At 34.8% G+C, this 20,460-nt stretch overlaps 2 protein-coding genes across 11 annotated transcripts in view; both read right to left on the reverse strand.

The window, feature by feature from the left end:
• BLTP1 (bridge-like lipid transfer protein family member 1) overlaps positions 1 to 20,460 on the reverse strand; it is a 106,249-nt gene that overhangs the window by 67,144 nt on the left and 18,645 nt on the right. For all 10 annotated transcript variants that reach the window (XM_065736816.1, XM_065736813.1, XM_065736814.1 and 7 more), the window contains exons 8-21: positions 19,749 to 19,942; positions 16,001 to 16,080; positions 14,590 to 14,740; positions 12,574 to 12,730; positions 11,979 to 12,057; positions 11,058 to 11,149; positions 10,202 to 10,319; positions 8,885 to 9,040; positions 8,402 to 8,499; positions 7,353 to 7,531; positions 7,108 to 7,214; positions 4,923 to 5,131; positions 2,628 to 2,855; positions 1,940 to 2,077 (exon numbers count right to left, since the gene is read on the reverse strand). In XM_065736816.1, the coding sequence (XP_065592888.1) occupies positions 1,940 to 2,077; positions 2,628 to 2,855; positions 4,923 to 5,131; positions 7,108 to 7,214; positions 7,353 to 7,531; positions 8,402 to 8,499; positions 8,885 to 9,040; positions 10,202 to 10,319; positions 11,058 to 11,149; positions 11,979 to 12,057; positions 12,574 to 12,730; positions 14,590 to 14,740; positions 16,001 to 16,080; positions 19,749 to 19,942 (1,986 nt within the window). The remainder of the gene's footprint in view (positions 1 to 1,939; positions 2,078 to 2,627; positions 2,856 to 4,922; positions 5,132 to 7,107; positions 7,215 to 7,352; positions 7,532 to 8,401; positions 8,500 to 8,884; positions 9,041 to 10,201; positions 10,320 to 11,057; positions 11,150 to 11,978; positions 12,058 to 12,573; positions 12,731 to 14,589; positions 14,741 to 16,000; positions 16,081 to 19,748; positions 19,943 to 20,460) is intronic.
• Positions 3,801 to 20,460, reverse strand: part of EXOSC9 (exosome component 9) — a 127,558-nt gene continuing 110,898 nt past the window's right edge. Inside the window, exon 13 of the transcript XR_010622239.1 lies at positions 3,801 to 3,810. The gene's annotated coding sequence lies outside the window, so the exon portion shown is untranslated. The remainder of the gene's footprint in view (positions 3,811 to 20,460) is intronic.

Here is a 20,460-nt window from a genome sequence, read left to right on the forward strand (position 1 = left end):
CCCCCGATCTTTGGGATTCTGAAAGAGAGTAATAGAAAGCCTAACCAATTTTTACATGTATATATACACACATGGGTTGGGGGTGCAAGGCTTAAATTCTCAGGGCAGTTAAATCATACACACATACACACACACACACACACACACAAAAAAAAAAAAAAAAAAAACCAAAAATCTCCCCGAAATTAAGATTATGGCTGCAACCTTGTCTCTACTTCCTAGTACACAGGTACTGTGATTAAGTTACAGTTTGAAAAAAAACTAAAAGTCATTTAGTGCACAAAACAGATTATTTTCTTAAATACACAGGTATAGAAAAGCTAGGATTCCTCACAGAATAATACCACCCCCCCCACTCCACATCCCCTCAAAATAAAAACAAAATAACCAACCAACAAAACACCAAAGAAAACCTTCTAGTAGACATGGTTACCCCAACTGAAAACTCTCAGGCCTTTTTTTACATACAGATATAACGACAGTTTCAAACCTGTAAATCTCATTGATTTCAGCTCCCCCTGACGAGTCCATTTAAATGAAAAATAAGTCTTACAATACAGAAATTTCACTCCAGAAACAAAGTTAGGAGGGAAAGAGAATTGCCTGCCCCATGCTGCCAGTATAACCAATTTAGGCAGCTATCCCAAAAAGAGCATTGTATTAATCCTATTGAGATTAATCACTTGCTATTCCCACAACTCTACACCACCACTTTTTCTCAGGTTACTACTATAGATAATTGCAGCATCGTACCCAAAGCCCAGCAGGTTGCAATTCTACTTTCTCAATGGGAATATTTTCTTTGCTAATCAGAACTTAAGAAGGTAACACTCTCAAAACATGAGGGCTAACATGGAAGGTCTCAAGATGCCGTTTAACTTCTTGTCATTAAGACAGTTCATTATTTTCACAATTCCTTTATTTTTTAATCAGTCTACAGAGAGAGGTTATATTTAAGGTACTTCTGTGCTTGTACACTGGGTCCAAATCTGTAAAGCTTAAACGAGCTTTAACCAGTTCCTTCCATTAGCTTCCTGACAAAGCAGAGGACAGACGGACATGTGTCTTCACCTGTGTACTATTAGCAGTATATGGTTTTCAAACACTGTAATGTTATTTTTGGAAGCAATATATTTCAGGATACAGGGACCGAAAACCAATGTAACCTGTTTGGCTCAGTTCAGGTATTGTGGCTTTAATGCAAGCAGTGCGTGCATAAATAAAGCAAGAACCGAAATAGTCACTAACTTCACTGAGTAATGGTAACTGCTTGTGTTAATGAATATCAATCTAAAATCTTCACTGTGCTAAACTTATCCATGAGGGTAATTTTTGAAAAGTTTACTAATAATTACAGAAAAATAGTACGTAGCTAACTGATAAGCCACAAGTGACTCATAATTTTGTCTCTAATTATTTTCATTTTACCCCTACCAGGGTAAAATTATTGGTCATGCCAGTACCTTGATTTTAAGATAAAGATTCAGCTCTGTGATTTATTCAAACAAAATGCATAGAAATGTGAAAGATGTGGTTATTCTATTTACTACCACTTGTCCTCTTGCATCTTAAAGAAGTGAAACATCTCCAGGCACTACAAAGAATTTACATGCATCAATACTTACAATAGATTTTAAGACAAAAATCTTAAAAATGATTCAACAGTTTTAAGACCAATCTGAATATTACTCTCACTTTCCTAGTGAATCTTCCCAATAAAGATTTAAGTAAAATTAAGAGAACGTACAGTCTTTCCCGTGCCTTTCATTTCAAATGCACACTGGAGAAACAAAGATTAATAAAATATATACAAAAGAAAAATTTGATGCAAATACGACACAAAAGCCTTAAGCTTTGTATATATCAAAAGAATTCATATTAAAATGATCACAATTTCCTCAACACAGACACACACGATCAAACAAAATTGGCTAACTACCTGATAATTGTCATTCAGAAATAAATTCACTGGAGACAGCACAAGTTGAAGCATTGTTTCTCTAAATCCTTTCTTCATCTCAAAACACAACCTCTCCATGAAGGCGGTAGGGCACTCAGGACCATCGGGACTACAGTGCTGAAGTAAAAAAATCAAACACCCATTTCAGGAACTGAAAACGTACAGCATTGTTGAAATTGTTAGATTAGAAGCACACCTGTGAGCAGTAAGTATGCTAGCTTTCCTTCAAGTTGATAATTTTAAAAAAGCCTGTGTAACTTCAAAAATCTTTGAACAGTTATAATAAATCAGCAACTCAAATCCGTCTGGGTGAACCCAAACTTTTATTTCTTAAACTCTTGGGAAACCCTCACAACAAGGCTGCAAAGAGCAGGATGTGTCATCAGGAGATAGCTCTGCTATTTCGCAGAGAAATCATAACTGTCAATCAAAAACAATGAACTACTGATGACAAAAGCCTATTTATAATTTAAAAAATGTCCAGTTCACATTTCAGACAGTCAAAACCAACTGTGTCTCAAACTACTTTATAATTCTGCTAAAGAGTACGTGCACATTTTAAAAACACCTCCCTAAGCTCACATTCTACACAGTTACATTTAGTTCTATATTACGAAACTGGAAAAAAAAAATTAAAAGCAAGAAGATAAGACTCTGAAGCTCTTACCACTGGCAATCGTCCATGCACCTTATACAAATTAACAAGGACAGTAATATCCCATGGACGTAGAGTAAGAGGGTGAACTGTCTTGACTGAGCATTCATTTTCCTTTTTCTCATTTTCTACTCCAACAGCTGTCCATCCAGAGCTCGAAGATGTTGACAGGGACAAAACAGGACTTGAAATAACTTCTTCAAAATCAGTATACATGTCATCTTCTCCAAAATAATTTTCCTAGGAAAATAAATTATTTGCAGTGACTGTAGGGAAAACATTTTACAAAATTTTACAAAGGTCATTGCTGACCTCCTCCCTTTCTTGTAATTCTTTGGCATGCCAAGATTTTTCCATTCTTTTCTAAGCGCAAATCTGTACAGCAAGCAAGCAAAGAGGAAATGTACAACACAGAGAAAGCAAACAATTGCAAAGTACCCTTGTACTTGGAAAAATGTCTGCGGGAAAAGACAGGCACGTTATTAGCACTCACATGATGCCTGGATATGTAGTTCTATCACCTGACATCAAGTCTCCAAAGTATGGTTTGTGTTAATACACTATGTATGAACTGTACACTATGTAAGTACTGCTCAGTGCACACACACACACACACACACAATTTCTCAGAAGTTGAGCAAAGTTAACTGGCTTTGCTTTTTAACAAAGAGAAAAGATAAAAGTCATTGTGAGGAGGTAGATCTTGAAGTTTCTGTTTTTTATAAAGCAGATCCAGCAGAGGGTGCTAAGAACTGCAGTAACTAGTCTCAGTACCTTCAACAGGGCAGCAGAGACTTGAAACATCATTAATACCCAGTAGGCAGGACATTGCTACAGAGTACAGGGCACTATACTGAAAAGCTATCTCCAGACAACAGAACACTTATGAAAAGCACATAAATCTCTCCTACATTTCACTTAAGATCAATGAAAATTAACTAAAAACAACCAGTCAGAAAAAGTTAGCATAAAACAAAAACACCACCAATAATCTACTACCAGATGCTATCGGTAGATAGATTTAAACACAGTAACAAAAATGCTAAAAAGAACAGTACATTTGCATTTTCAAAGATGAGTTATCTAAATTTTCTATTGAGATTCAGAAGACAAAATCTGCATGCCAAAAATCAAATAATCATGGAATCAAGGGAGATAACATAACACTGTTCACGTATCTCTCCAGAGGAAATGAGTACTGAAGAAGACAGCTTGCATGGAAAGACACTATCATCTCACACGATTAGGACCTCCAAGAGAAGATCAATAAACAATTCAGTAAACTGAATTAAACAAGTAAACAAGTAGATTTCCTCTGTATCAGAATATATGAAGTCTACTCAAGACATTCACTATTGGCCTAATTTTCTTCCTATTTCTTTTTAGGGTCAACATGAAATAACATATGAGCATATTTGCAATTCCTGTACTTGACAAAACCCTTTTTTGCTATTCACTGCATACATGCAGTAATTTTATGTAAAAACTAAAAGTGACTATTCAGTACCAGTCCTTATCAGTAACCATTGGTCTCAGAAACTTCCTCATCCCATCCCTAAATGAAAATGTTCAGAAAAGATTAAAATAAACCTTAAAAAAAAAAAACATGCCCAAAACTAATAATGAAACAAAATACAAACATCTCATAGTTAGCTAACAGAAGTGACATGTTCAGTCACCTCTGCCTTTCTTGTAACAAGGCTGGATGAGGTAGGTAGGAAGAAATTCAGTCACTGCAAGCCATCCTGAAGACCACTAATACAAGACTTGAGATAAGCAACACATACAAGCATATTAAAGCATAACAGAGGCAAGAAAAAAAAATTGTACTCCTAAATATTCCCTGAAGTAGCTTTGTAAATTAAATTTATTCTCACATCCTTTCCCTCTATGACCCTAACTACAGAAATTTCCAACAACCTAATTAAAACAAAAAGCAAACAATGAGGATTACTCTGCAGAGCTTAAAATGCCCTAAAGGCACGAATTCTGATACATCTTTGCATAAAAGTAGCTGTTAATGTATGCTCCAGTCAAACATGCATTTTTGTGATACTATATATTAACACACAAAACACCACAAAAGAACTATGCTGATACAAGTCTACATCTCTTTTCTAATTCTTCTTACAGCCTGTACCAACTTTATTCAACGCAGCCATGCCATATCATCAAACCTAGCCATGCCAAACCAGTCCTTACAAAAGGACTGAATTCACATATTACGCAGAATTCTGTTTCAAACAGCGTACTTCCCTTTCCAACACATAACCACCCATAAACGTTGTGAGGTGTGTTTGTGCTTACCTTTATAGACAGAAAGGCTTTAAGCAGTGGTCCATACAGGGTTATCTGGGAATCTGGAGAGAGTTCCAGTTCCACATGGAGCTTATCCGGGGGCAGCTCTGCAGGGTCGAGGGGAAGGCGGGTTGAAGCAGTGGGAGAAGAAATCACACTCTCAGATGTTTTCTGTGATGGTCTTAGCACAGATAGCATTGTTTCTTCCATTTCTGACACTTGGGAGCAAATGAAGACAGATTTTGATTATGTTAGGTTTCTAACGGACACAATTATGAAAACATGGAAGTGTTATAAACAAGTTCTTGCAGCTTTGTAATTTGGATTCTATAACTATGCTAATGTATGCTACAGAAGAGATTTCTCATATCTAGCAAGCATGAGAATGCAGTAAACTACAGAATATTTTAGTTGACATGAATTATGCAAGAGAAAAACAAGCTTACAAGTTACAAAAAAAAAAGATAAATAATCTTGTTTTTCAAGTTAAACAAAGACCTGCTTTTATTACAGTGTAGAAGCTTTCCCACAACCACATAGCTATTGCAAACAGAAGTGAATAAACAGAAACAAGTGTGTGCACTACGATTTCCTCTCAAACTCAATTACTCTAGACACAAAACAGTGAAATGCAAATCCTTTTTTCCATTTCTTCTTTTTACTTGGAGCTAAGGAGGAACACACTGCCTTTTTAAGAGTGCAAAGATCAAGAAAAGGAAGTGAATAACTCAAAATCATTGGGGATGTAAAGCGATTGCTGAAAAGCAAATAGCTTTATGGAGAAATCATAGAAAATTACTGTTCCAGATGGAGAAAGACGTCAGTCACAAGTTTAACTGGTAGAATCAGTGCATGCAAAAGTACAGTGAGTACACACACATCCAACAAACTAGCTTTCAAGGCTTTAACTTATCATTCTTGCCTATAATCCTTGTTCAGCGCTTGCTTTATGTTATATCAGTTAGCTAAATGCCACTTATTTGGAAATTGCACCTCTTTATTACACAACGTATCTGTTTCCCAGAGATTTATGGCATTTTATCAATTGGCTCAAAGGAAAATACCAACAGTTACTACTATAAGAAACACATTGTGTCAGCATCACAGATCAAACAGAACCATGGAAGTGAACTCAACTTTCTTAACTAAAGGATTATCCTGTAGGTGCAATTACCTGTGTGTTTAGAACTGTAATTATAACAATTCAACCTGGATTTGGACAAGTGAATGCTTTCAAATATTAAGTATGCAAATTTGACATAAACTTAGTCTCAAAACAACACTTAATGAATATCTGCACAATGGAACTTATCCTGTTTTACAAACTAAAATATGATTCATTCATTTGAATTGTTGGAACTCAAAACCTATCTTATTCAGAATCATTCTTCAAACACCTGTTCATTCAGGCTTATTCAAATTAATCCTCATTCTTGTTACTTTATTATTGCTTCTTCATCAGTTCCTCTCTCTATCCTCAACCTGAAAGGCTTTCAAACAACCTCATATCATCTTGCAAACCTCCATCTGCACTTAAAATATTTGAGCAGAGAGAAAAAATTAGGGTATTTTGTAACTTCTTTTGCAAGCACATACATATATTTCACATTCAGAACTTTACAATTTAAAATTTGAAAATTCTCACTCAGAAATTCTTGTTAGACTTGTTAGTCTAACACTCCTATCAAACTGCCCTCGTTCACTTTACCATGGTGATTTTCAAATGCATGAAGACAAGTCTATGTCAGTTTATCTCATACACATATAGTGTACTTAAACATTAAAATGATAGGAAAAAAAAGCCACAATATCACAAGGAAAAAGGTTTACAAAGGCTCTGTAACATAGTACTGCCAAAAATACTGTACTTCATATTTATTAAACTAAATGATATTTTTCTTTAGATAACAACTCACTTAAGAAGTCTACTCTGTTAAGGATAAGGAGAATTAACTACAGATAGTATCCTTTTTTTTCTTGTCTCCCACAGGGAACCTGGATACTTTCTGAAATTCTGAATTGAAAGAAATGTTGTCAGGTTTGAAATAAAAATCAAGCAATCCAAAAACAAAGAGTAAAAAAGCAATTCAGTTTAAAATTAATTTCTGCAAATTTAAGAAGTTAAAGCCAATACAATCACAGCACTTCCTGAAACAAAACATACTACTGAGAAGAAAAACATATTTGCACTTACAGGATTGTTTTAACTGCTCATCTGCCTTTTGAGGATAAATTGGGTGCCACGAGTAGTCAATAGTAAACACAACACTCGGGACTGTCCAGCATTCAACCCATCCAGCCCTTTCAAAAAGAAATATTTGTAGCACAAGTTTCATTACATATGCTTTATTCACATAAAAAGCTGCTTTTCCACAAAGAAACTAACTAAATACAAAAAGCCAACATAGATACATGAACATAAATTAAAACTAGACTCACTCTTCTTGAGTAATGTTCCTCCACTTGGGTTTGCCTGTTTTCTGACCACTTGGACATTCACCAGAAACGCAAGATTCAGGATTTATTTTATTTGGTTGACAATCTTTCACCAACATAAAGAGAGAATATTTGCTTGGATGACAGTCTGGTAGGTACAAATGAAGATCAACATCTTCTCCCTAAAATTAAACATTAATAAAGTATATTTACATTCATTTTCTGCATAATGCTCTACATGCTCACATGTACCAGCATCTTCACAAAGATGATGCACAATGTCTCAGTCTTTATATGACTGCTGACCACAACTCCCACCAATTTGTAATAATACTCCAAGAGCTCTACAGTTGTTAGCTGAAACTTGCATATAAGAACACATCATAGCAAGCTGCAAAACAAAAGTGCACAGCTTTTAGAGATTGCAGTTACTCTTCTGTTCAATCCATAATGCAAAAATTCAGTCATTGGCCTACAACTTACCAACTTCTTAAAATCAACTGTACCTTTTGTTTGTTCGTTTATTTTTTTAATTTAAATATAGTCTTGCTTATTTTGCTATCAAATTACACAAGCTTACCAACATCGCCTTCAACTATTTTTTAACGTTAGTAACACTACACAATTTCTATTTTAAGGTAGATAAAAGAAGAAGTACAATGTTCTAAAGAATTAGTTTGGCACGTGAAAAATACATCTGTTATTTTATAGAAGATGCAAAAATTCAGGAGACAGGTTTCCAAAACAGTTTGAGTTGCCCGTTCCAAATGTGTATATATGTATGTGTGTGTATCTGTATGTGCGTATGCTTATATAAAATAAAAAAACTAAAACACACTATGATTGGATGCTTTATGTAATCAAGAGAAATTATTTTCTTCTGGTTCATTTAAAAAAAAATTATATGAACAGGAAGTGAAAGAATATATTTGTTTCAGGAAGGAGTTTACTTCATAGTTCCTAACTGAAGAAAAGGAAGTAAAAATATTTCACATTCAGAAAACAAAACAAATAAAACAAATAAAGAGGGGCACTGAGAGAACAGAACTTACCTTTAAAGAGAATCTGGTATTGCATGTAGTTGGAACAAAGTCAGTGAAAGGCAGAGAGAAAACAATGTTTAATGTTTCTCCACAAGCTGCTAGATAAACTGGGAGAGAATAGGAAAAGCAAACACATAAAACACTGTCAAAATGACTCCCTATTTTGTTCTTAGGCAAATTATCAAATATATAGGCATAATTAAGGAAAAAGAAAAATGCTGTGCATTTAGAGAATAAATTACCAAATCATTCCAGGCATCCAAAGGATCTTCAAAAATGAATATTAAAAATGTGACCTGAAACTACACTCCCAAGAGAAGGTATACATTTGTACGAAATGTAGAAAACAAGTGAGGACTTGCAGCAGTTTTAGGATGGCTTACACATAATAACAGTAGCAAAATGGCTAGTTAGAACTGAATTCATTTCAAACTAAACATACTAGTTTTTTTTTCACTGCATGTACTATTTCAAATCAAAAACTGACTTTACCATTTTCTTGTTGTTTGGTGGAACAGTCAATCCAGTTGTGTTGATTTGCTGCCCAAATCATTTCAAACTGATGAAACATGACTTTGAAGTTCCACATATAAGGAACAAATGAATAAATATCAGGCGCACTATCACTAGACCAGTCTTGGATCAAATCTAAAATTACATAAAGTAATAAAAGACATGTTAGTAGCAATCAAGGAGAGACTTCCTCTTTCAAGTTAAGCTGGCTTTTAATAAATTGGAAATCTTCAACATTGGTTCCTTTACAGAAAAAGGAAAATGAGGAAAACTATACACAATATCCATTCCTCAAGCAGATTCCCCAGATACTTCCTAAGAATCCATCTCCTTGCTTTCTAAGCTGGAATGGCATAGGTTTAATCAGGCTTTCTAGTTCAGTTTTATTCAGTAACAATGTTTTACATTTATCCAAAAAAACAATGGACTAATCAATGTTTTCCTTTGGTTTTCCACTCTATACTATGAGCATATATTAGTTGCATTTCCTACCCCCCCGGCCTAATACAGAAAAGCAATGTTTCTGGAGAAGCTCACAGGTTCACTCTGCATAGATTTTTAGATTATGCTCTGTAAACCAGCACTCTACAAGTGATGACTCTGGCCTCACTAGGAGACAACTTCATTAGCATCACACTATGCCTGTACTAATTAATCCTCCACTCAGCAGGGCTAATTAGAGCAGGTAGTGCCACACTGATGAGGCAATATTCTTTCTATTTCTGCAGCTGGAACATTCAGCAACAGTTTGGTGATGCAGGGTTGTCTTGTGCACACATATTTTTCCTCACAGCCAAAATCCTAAGGAGCTCCTAATCCTAAGGAGCAAATTACTTTCTCTCATCATCTGTCAGCCACAGAGTCGAGACCTAAGCCTGAATAACTAAAAATCAGTCAGCCAAAGATGACAAATATCAGAGAAATCAACGTCTTAGTGGCAATTATTAAATGAATTAGTAGCTTAAGTATAAATAAATAAATAAATAGACAAACACAAAAGAAAACAAAAAGTACCCACATCTGAAATTTAAGCTTGCTTAACATAATTGCAGATCAAAATTTAATTAGCTGATAGAAAACTAAATTATTTAGTATAATCACAGAAATATAAGAGTATTGTGTAATTAGACACCAATACCCCACAGAAGATATTGGGAACTTGGTCCTCAGAAATAATTTGTTTTCCTGAACATGTGAAATTACAGTAACTCCAATTGTATAGCTTTGCAAAGTTTGAAGAAATAGTAAACAAAGAACATTTAATTTTATATATAACTTAATCAGTAAAGCAGTTACCTGTAAAGAAGCTTTTCTGAGCAAAGATAAAATGATATGTTGCTTTATAAACCTCGAGTTCACATTGCCACGTCTGTGGCATGTTCCATACCCGGGGATAACTGGCATTAATATGAAACTGCGAACAAGATATTAAAGCATTAGAATTATTTAAAAACATGCCATGTTTGACCCTGTAGCACAGCAGTTTTCACATATGTACTTCACTGAATAATTAAAACTTTTTTCCTGCTGAGATGAACAGAAGGGCACTCCAGTTCCTTAATAATTTAATCTCACTCTCCGTCTTTCTGAGTTTGAAGGTCAAGTGTTAGTGTATTCATTTATTTGGAAAGGTATCACTACAAACTTCTGATATGGCTCAACAAATGTAATGTTTGTTGCACTAGACACAGAAATAGACTAATATCATGTTCAAAAAACAGACATTAAAAACATCTCTCTGATGAGGTCATCCATAAACTAGTGAGAAAGGCAATCAACAATTACAGAAATTGAACGTTAGGACAATAAAAGAAAACACAGTATCATTTCAAAAGGTTTAAGTACCTTGAAATACCTATACATGCAGATATTCTGTGGTACAACTACAACTCTAATGACTTAGTAAGGTAAAGTTTATATAAACACATGGCTACAAAGCCAACTAGGCAAGATTTGTACATAGTACTCAAAATCCACCCACAGGTTTCAATTCACATAAAACCTTCCTTACATATCAATGTCGTGTAAAATTAAAAAGTTGTATTTCTGCAATGTTTAAAATCCTGAATGTCAACTCTGTAGGCAAACAAATATGCTCTTTATTAAAAATTCTTTGAAGAGTGAAGCCTTGTTCTTAATTACGCAAACTTACAGCTAGCATCTCAGCTTCTAAGAGAGTCCGGTACTGCATACTGCTGGTGGCATCAACATGTAGAAGCTGCCCTTTAATTGTAGGTGAATAGCCTAGCAGATAAAAATACAAAAATAATTATTCCAATATAATAGCTACACAAACATTTTAAAAATTATCACCAATAAATTTAACAGTCTCCAGACAAAGAAGAAATTCTGTGCTGGAAAATGCTACTATGATAATTCCATCTTCTATATAGTCAGTGAAGAGCTCACTGCGTTCTGTAGGAGGGATGGAATGGCTTAGTTTCTGGAAATCTTAGCTTGAATTGCACAAGAAAATACAAATATACCAGAGAGAATCCAGAGAACTAACAAATCAGCAAAAAGGATTCAAACCAGCCAACGAACTAAGTAAATCAAACAAAGACAAACAAGAAAAAAACACCAAAACATAGCTTCACATTTATCGTGGACTTCAGAGTTCATTTTTAAGAACTAAATTATTTTTCATAATGTATTCCTCAGCACAATTCAACTACTACACTAATCCTACTGAATATGACTTCTTGCTTGAGTTGACAACATGCACTTCATTTGCTTAAATGCAAACAACATTAAATGACACAATTTCTAGTAATTAGAATTTTTTATTTAGGTTTCTCAACCCAAATAAAACATGGGGGTAACCTAATTATTTGAATACATACATGCTTTAATAAATTCATTGAAATGTACAATGACACACTTTCTTTTCTTGTGTAAGTGTATGTATGTATTTACATATAAATATGTATGTATATACATATATGCTATATAAGGATATTTATTTATCTCATATTCAAAGGGAAAACACTACAAGATAGTCACATTCATATGAATTAAGACAACTGTTCAGGAAAAAAAATTAAAAAACAAATTAAACCTAGCCTTAACTCACCATTTTCACCAACTGTCATGGGAATATTTACTTCCAAATATGATCCTGCACCAACATTTACATGGACAGCATTGGTTTCCTGCATGGATTTAAAAACAAACACAAGCATTATTTCTAGACATTCAGTATCAACCAATGTACTTCATGCATCTGGCTATTATTATCCACACCTGGGTTAAAAAGACTTGATGACTGATGGAAAGTTACTAATGAACTAGCTTTGTGCAGTGAAAGAAGACATTCAATGAAGTTATGCTATACCCCATTTATAACGACCCCCATTTATAACCACCCCATATATGAATCTTCTGTTTCTCCTGATATCATCTCTTCACTGATATCAGATATTCATCCAATATCAGAAAAAATACTGGCAAGTTCCATCCTAATATAAACACACATATATATATACTTTCTTTCCATGATTATCAATGTGATTATTGGGGTGATTATCGATAATCACAGAAAATAAATACAACTTCTAGCTTTTATAAACACCTGAGACAAGTAAAAAGATGTAAAACCCAAATAGCACAGTGGAATCAGAGCAGAACAAACAAGATTTACAGACAAGATTCAAGATTCTATTATTTACCCTATTTTTGGTAAAAAGCAAATCAATGGTGGCATCTGCAATAATATTCATCCGCAGTTCAAATGCAAGAATCTGTCTTGGTTTCCCAGGCTGAGCAATTTCAGAGATTTTCATAACTTGGTAGTCTGGGGGAAAGAAAAACTTCCACAAGCAGTCCCTAGGGGGGAAAAAAGATAAAACAGTTGTTTTAATTTACAGAACAAATGTACTTATTTGGTTCACTTAATGATTTTCCAATTGCTGAGTCTTCAAGACAACCAGTACACGCCTTAGGAAGGAATGCTTGTTTAGAAAGCTCCCTGATGACAAGACTAATTCACTGCCAAAACAAAACTCCAAAAATCCCATTAATAAGAAACGTCTATTGGATAAAAGCCATAAGTAGACAGACCATAATTTTTTTTTTTAATCTAATTCAGATTGCAATCCGTGTTTTCTTCTTACTCCTAATCTTTGGTTTACAAATCTACTAGGCAGTGTAACAGGAAGGAATATTTATGCTTCAGTTTGTGCACAACTTATCACTGTAATGCCCAGAAAGAAACAAAGTGCAAAAGCGTGTAGTCCTTCGGAAGGGGAATGAAACGAAGCCTACATCTCTGCATGTTTGTGTTTGAACATCTAGTTATGTGGAAGGAAAACCACATAGATGGAGTACAGACAGCAGAGCTTATTTGGTTCTCAAGGGGGAGGAAGCAAGTCCTTAAGCTGAGTAACACAGTTTCCACGCATCCAGCACCTGACCACTAAAGCAGCTTAAAAGTTAACACAGACAGGGGAAAATAAATAAACAAAAGAAACAAAAAGAAACAAATTCACCACTTCAATGAGAAAAAAAATAAATACATCACATGCACACAAGTCAAAAACCACTGCAGTGACACCTACCTGGGGAAACCCAAGGCATTATTGCACTAAGTAATTAAGACCAGTATTTGTGGAAGCTCTAATATGAATTGAGGAGTAGAAAGTCCAAAGAATTTCCACAGATTAGTGCCTTGAAAACATACAGGTACTTTCCAAAATTCTATTTACTATCTATGGCATGATGAGAAGGTGTTCCCAGGTATGTGTCTGTGAACCCTGTGCACACTGCGCACCAAACCATCTGTTGGCTAGCCACTTGAAATTATAGAAAACATACCATCACAGTTGTAGTTTTCTTGACAGTATTAAAAATGTCATTAATGATTCACTGACTCCACATTCTGTCCTAGAAATCAGCATTTTCTCTCAAGTTCTACAAGGCACTGTCATATCTGATGACTAATCTTCCACCCTCACATTTAGAGACAGTCCTATCAGTTTCACATGAGAATTTATAGAGGCCAAGAAAGGTATTAATATGTAATTAACAAAAGAAAAAAGGGAAAGTACTGATTATGACACTGTTACTTAACAGTCCTTCACTCTCTAAATAGTTTTACTGTCTCCAACAGAAATATTCATGCACCAAATATAGAGGGCTTAGTGAAGAACAGTAATAGAGCTCTTGCTTAATATTTTAATCACTAAAATACCTAGATTATAAACACTTTGGAGAAAGCATTAAGTGGTTGATTCTGTTAAGTAGTGATAAATGATTACACCTCGTTATTTTCAAAGCCAGATTTATACTTCCATGGATTTTCTCACCAACATGCAGCATATTTCAAACTGTAATATCTAGAGAAATAAACTCAACAAGTCTAAATAAAAGCAATAGAAAAAAAATCCTTACGTAGCATTTGACAAATAATAGAACTATGCTATTCCAAAAAAAAATAGGAACAAAAAATTATTAATTTAATAATAAAATCTCACAGAAAGATTCTAGCTTTAGGACAACACAGTAAATAACAATGAATTTACTAACTCCAACCAACTGAGACAGAGTTCTTTCTTCCTTTCAAGACTCTTTAGTCTAACCCATACAAATTTTAAGACTAAGTAATTACATACTGGAGACTCTAATATGTTTGCTCAATAATAAGAGATATTAAAGATGAAAATTGAAGCCATAAATCATGATAATACCTCTGCCTATCAGCCCAAGGTCCATAGTTGAAGTCTGTTCCTTTTCCACAAACAATGTCCAAGCCCCAACATGGTGGCAGATCCTGCAATTTGCTGTCTTCATTGTTAGCTTCTCCATCATTACTTTCTTCTGTCTCCTCTAGTACAAGACCTATATTACATAATATAATAAAGAGATTATCAAAGGAAGCCCCCTCAAATTAACATGAAAAACGACTGCAAAGCACAATACAATAAGATTGTTTGTTTGTTTTGTTGAGTTTGAGGGGTTTTTTTGTTTGTTTTTTTTTTTTCTGAGGCCACTGTAGTACGTGGGTATCAAGCCACAATTCAATAAAGACTCTCATAGGAAGAACAAGAAAATGACCCCAAATCCTTGGGATATTCTCAAGAACTGGATTCTAATGTCACTGAAACACTGTCAAAAGAAAGCAGTTTTATCTACTAAGTGTGCTTCTCACCAATACAGGCCTTCATGCATTCACATTCAGTTCTCAGTCCTACTTATAAGTTTTGAAAAAAGATGAAGAAATAAAAAAAATATCATCTCCACAGGCAACACAAGCAAATAAAGAGGAAAAACTTAAGACAGTAGATCCAGAGTTCTAGCAAAAATTCAAGCAGTCATTCAGCAATGATTCAAAATAGCCATCAATTTTCCACCAACACATGATATTGAACGTTTTACCTTTGCTAAATATTTGGGTTACACTTTAAGTATAATAAAAACAAAAGCTTTTGCAAACAAAATCAACAAAAACTCTAGCAAAATAATGTGGAATAATAATGCAGTGGATTTAAAGTGAAAAGGACAGACACTACAGTATTCTGATCAACAATTAAATAACCATTAAAAAAACCCCAACAAATCAGTAATACATATTGACAATAAAATGTCTCCATCCCAAACTACCTTTAGAAAGCAAAATAATGTCAACTTACATCTTCAAAAATAATCTTAGTATCAATATTTACTGTTTACATGTTGCATGGGAACTTGGGTAAGGCACTACTGACTGAACTCCTGCAACTAAGTAATGCTCATTGATAAAACTTCCAGTTCCACATGTACAGTTATTTTACCCCTGGAACTCCCCGGGTACTCTAGATAGAGCAATCTAAATGCTGACAAGAACTATTAAAAATGAAGTGAATTAAAATTAAAAATAAAAACCTCACATTCTCCAAAATGTGATTCACCAACTGTCTCCTATTTGTTTGTGCAGAATTTAGGAGAGATCTATTTTTTTTTTAATTTTCAGGAAAAAGAAGAAAAAAAGGGTATGAATACCTTCTTTCCACTTCAAAATATACTTTTCCACCATTAAAATAAATTATCTAACAAATCCAGACAATTAAAAATACAACCAGCCTTTGCATCCCTTAAAACTTGACATTTAACATGAGGTACCTGGTTCATCCATATAATAGTAGATGTCGACATCATTGGACTGCATTACCACAAAACCTTCACCCATCAGCCTTGGTGGTCTGAAATGGAAAAAAAAGGTAAAGATGTGTTAAGCATAATGAAAGAGTAACATAGCTCAAAGAATCACAGAATTACTCAGGTTGGAAAAGACCTCAAAGATCATCAAGTCCAACCACAACCTAACCATACCACCCTAACCCTAACAACTCTCTGCTAAATCATGTCCCTGAGCAAGCTTTCCTAGTAGATTTGTAAGCAGGTTCATTCATATGTTACAATTAGTATGTATTGAAGAATCACCAATAAAACCCTATCAAAAAAAGCATTTTACTGAAAATATCTGTATAAGCCTACCAAAGATTTGTGGAAAACTCCAGGGTCTTCTATCTCAGAGGAATTGCAGGTAGTTGCATACCTCAGTAAGGTCAGTGAAAACCATCCCATTTGAAGATTCCGAAGTATTGGAATTTGAACAAACCAAATGCCAGTTTTAATCCATAAGCAACATATCATACTCCTGGAAAAGTCTCCCAATTCCAAGAGATCATAAAACATACTGAAAAGAAGCCTCATCATAAATTTACAGAGAAGGGGCTATACTTTGTGCAGTTCCTTAATACCCACACAGCAATTACAGCTAGTACAGTTTTGTCCATATTAGAGCAGCTTGAAGAAAAGCCAGTTCCAAGCAGGAAACCACATGGATGCATTAATACTCGTTTCCAGAAGTCACTTAAGTGCAATTTGCTGTTATTGTTTGACCTTTGATGCCCATTATGTTTTTGCTGAACAAAGAGACCAGCAACACTGGAGATATGCTATAAGGGGCATCTGACCAGGAAGGTTTGGTGGGAAAAACTCCAGATTGATGCAATCCCAAGACAACAGCACCATGTGTCTACACCATCAGACTACATCATCTACTGCCAGGAGCCCAACTTCAGGCTGACTATAAAAGTCAGAGGCCACTTCATCTACTGCCCTTCAGTCCCATGACATTACAAGCAGGGCAGGGGAAACATATGGAGGGGCCCAGGGACATGGGCACATAAGGCACACACCACAGTACCACCTTTTTGAAGTCAAAAGTACAGGTTATTATTCCAGTCAATCTCATTCCCTCCCTATCACACTGCACTTCTTGGTCTATCTTCTATCTAAACCAAACATGCTTCTTGTACTGAATTGCAGAAACTATTTTATCATTACATTATTACTACTACATAGAATAGCTAAACAGTTGAGTTACTTCATGCACTGAGACACAAGGTTTCTCTTGTCACAGACATTTCTCAGGTGTCACAACCCACAATCCACTACTATAGTTCTACTTTCAATGCTTCTTCTCTATCAAGAATTCCTTTCTCCTTGTCCTACATCACGTTCTTTCATCTGCTAATAGTTTCTTATTAAAATAGCACTCAGAACCAGAGGGACCAGTCATCTTCAGTTCTTCAGTAATTAGACCATGAGTTTAAAAAGCAACAAAAAAAAAATTCTTCCCTAATAACATTTCACTTAAAAGGACCTAAATACATGCAACAGCTCTCCTAACATTAGTACGCTTGCACACTACAGCCATTTTCTTACAGTATCTCATATTAATTTACAAAATATTTTATAGTAATAATAAAAAAATACTGTGACCATTGTATTTTCACTGCAAGAGAAGTCTTCTGCACTTTTCAGCCACTTCTGTATGTTTGCACTTCTTAATGAAAAGAAGAAAATCCAGTGATACAAATACATGGTGTAAAACTAGCAAGGTAGAAACATGCTGCTTATTGCACTGCACCTCATTTCAATCATAGTAAAGCTCAGAAAATATGAGAGGCATCAGACAAAGAGCCCATGTGCTGCCAGTTCTTCATAACCAACTTAGTGAGAAATTTCAAATCAATTTTGCCTTGAGAGTAATAGCAGCAGTGAAAGATAAAATACTTCCTATTCACTTTAATTTTCCAATTATTTCTTCTTTCTGTCTAAAATTGAATTGGCCTCCCTAGTGAGATGCAAATAGAGTAGGATCTGAAATAAAAATTATTCAGCAATTTGTGAATAGAAGCAGCAAGAAAAGTACTTAGATATATTTAAACAGTAGTTCATGGAGAGCTCAGATAATTCTTCTTGCACCCCACAACACACACTTGAGTCACTGCATCTGGAAAGTGCAGAAGCAAGTCAAGCTGATAGCACCAGCTTCTCCAACTGAGTGTACCAACAAGAGACCTTCGAAAGGAGGCTTTGTCCTGGCACTTTCTTTTATTTTATTTTTAAATCTTAGGTTTTGGAGAGTTTATCTGCAAAAAAAAAAAATCCAACAGAGGTGTTGAGGAGTCTGTAATAAATGACAGGCAATAAGGCTGCATTTTGATGTTTGCATGGATTAGTCAGTCTTCCAAATTTCATCATCACTTTACTGTTTTCTATTCATACATTGCCTGAAAGTTAAGACACACCACTTAACTTTTAAGCCAAAAAAGCACAAGAGGGCAGGCTCTCAAGATTCAAAAGCACTCCTATTTTGCAGTGAACTGGGTCATTTCTTGAATCTACACAGTAAATTAGGGCACATGTTTTCTGCACACACACTGTCCTTCAGCCATCAGGAGCTGCAGGGACAGCAAATGCATAAAAGGAAAACACAGCGGAAGCAGGAAAAAAAAGCTAATAGTTCCAGTATCTTAATCCTATTTTATTTTAATCTTGTTATCTTGCTTTCAAAATTAATTGAAGAAGTTTCCTTTGTCGTCATGTTCAAAGATTGAGAAATTCTGTACACATACACACAGAGTACTACCTGAAGTTGAAAGTATATAAAGGTACTTTATATAGGTGGCAGTATTTGGCTGACACAAAGTTGATTAAGGCACAGACTAATGAAGTACCATTTATTATCAAGTATTATAAGTCATTCTCTGGATACAGTTGCTTAGGAGCTACATGGATTGATGCTATCATTAAACCTGAAATTGTCCAAGGATAGCATTTTTGATGAGCAAATAACTGTGAAATACTGAAACTTTGCAGCTTTGTCCAAATTACCTGCTGACCATATAGCATTCTAAGCATTGAATAACACAGTGCAGAAAATTCTGGCTATGAGTTTCATACCATAGCAATGGTTTTCTAGATGGTTGAAGTGCAATAAAACCTGAATCATAGGGTCAAATTTTTTCTATGCAAGCAGCCTATTTTTTTTTGTTTGCCTTAGCATCTTCTAGTTTGTTAAAGCTGCATAACCCTGGCTGTCTAGGAGCAGAACACATATCTTCTACCTCACAACGGTAGAAGGATCTGCTTTCAGAAGATAACACAATTTCTACCACATCAAGTATTGCGCTATTTTTTAAATACTTTTTTTCTAAACTATATGCAAAATATATCTACAGAAGTAAACACCTCCAATATTGCATTTATCCTCAAGTGTTATTGTTGTCAGAGCCTGCAACCAGCTCTGTGCACACAGAGGGAATAACTGCATGCAGAATCATAGAGTAGAATAGGTTAAAAAAAAGCTAGAATGAGGTAGAAAAACAGTACTTCTCCCCATAAATTGAATTGTTGCAATGTTTCAACATTTAAAAACTTCAGGGTGACAGAAATGCCAGTCAACTCAACACATTAAGAAAAACAAAGTCACAGAAACACTATCAACTTTTTTTACTCATTTTTCTTAAACTGTGAAATAATAAAGAAACTTAACAGAAACTTCAACAGAACTTACTCATCATTTTGAAGACCAACATATCTGGGACTCGGAACCAGCATGACTCTAACATTTTCCAGTTTTCCTTTCACAATATGCATAAACTGGTCAAGGTGGCTGGAAGGCGGTTTTGTAGTATACGTTAAAAAAGCGTCATCGAAGTTAATGCAAAGTGTTTGTGGCTGATAATGATTCCCAAATGCCAAGCGACCCTAAGGTAAAAAGATGACCAATTAGTTCTAATGCACTGCTTCTCCATCTATATATTTATTTATAACTCACCCACAATAATACAGTTTAAGCATTCATAAGCAAATAAAGACTGGAGATCTGAATCTTAGCCACAATCTGTGTGTAAATAAAATATTGCCTTGCACATTCAAACTCCAAATATTTTATTTCCTATCCCATCAATAACAGTTCCTCTGTTTGTGAGGCAGCATTAGTTTTTAAGCACAGCATTTCAAATATCACTAATAAAAGATGCACAGAAACAAAAATTTAAAATAAAACTGTGTAACACCCATTACCTAGCTTAATTACTTGGTGACATTTTTTAAACCATTATAAGACTAAGAAACATGTTATTTCCCAAAATGGAAAATAAGACTTTGTTTCTATATGCACCAGGAGGATTTACGACTGTGTACAGAAAGTGGTGGTAGGGGTGGTGACAGCATTTCCTGAACTTACACAAAGCATAAAGGAAAACAAAAGAATAAAAAAGAAT

Source organism: Cyrtonyx montezumae, unplaced genomic scaffold (genome assembly GCF_038088225.1).
Source record: "Cyrtonyx montezumae isolate F1298 unplaced genomic scaffold, pur_monq_1.0 scaffold_2, whole genome shotgun sequence".
In the NCBI taxonomy this organism is placed as follows: Eukaryota; Metazoa; Chordata; class Aves; order Galliformes; family Odontophoridae; genus Cyrtonyx; species Cyrtonyx montezumae.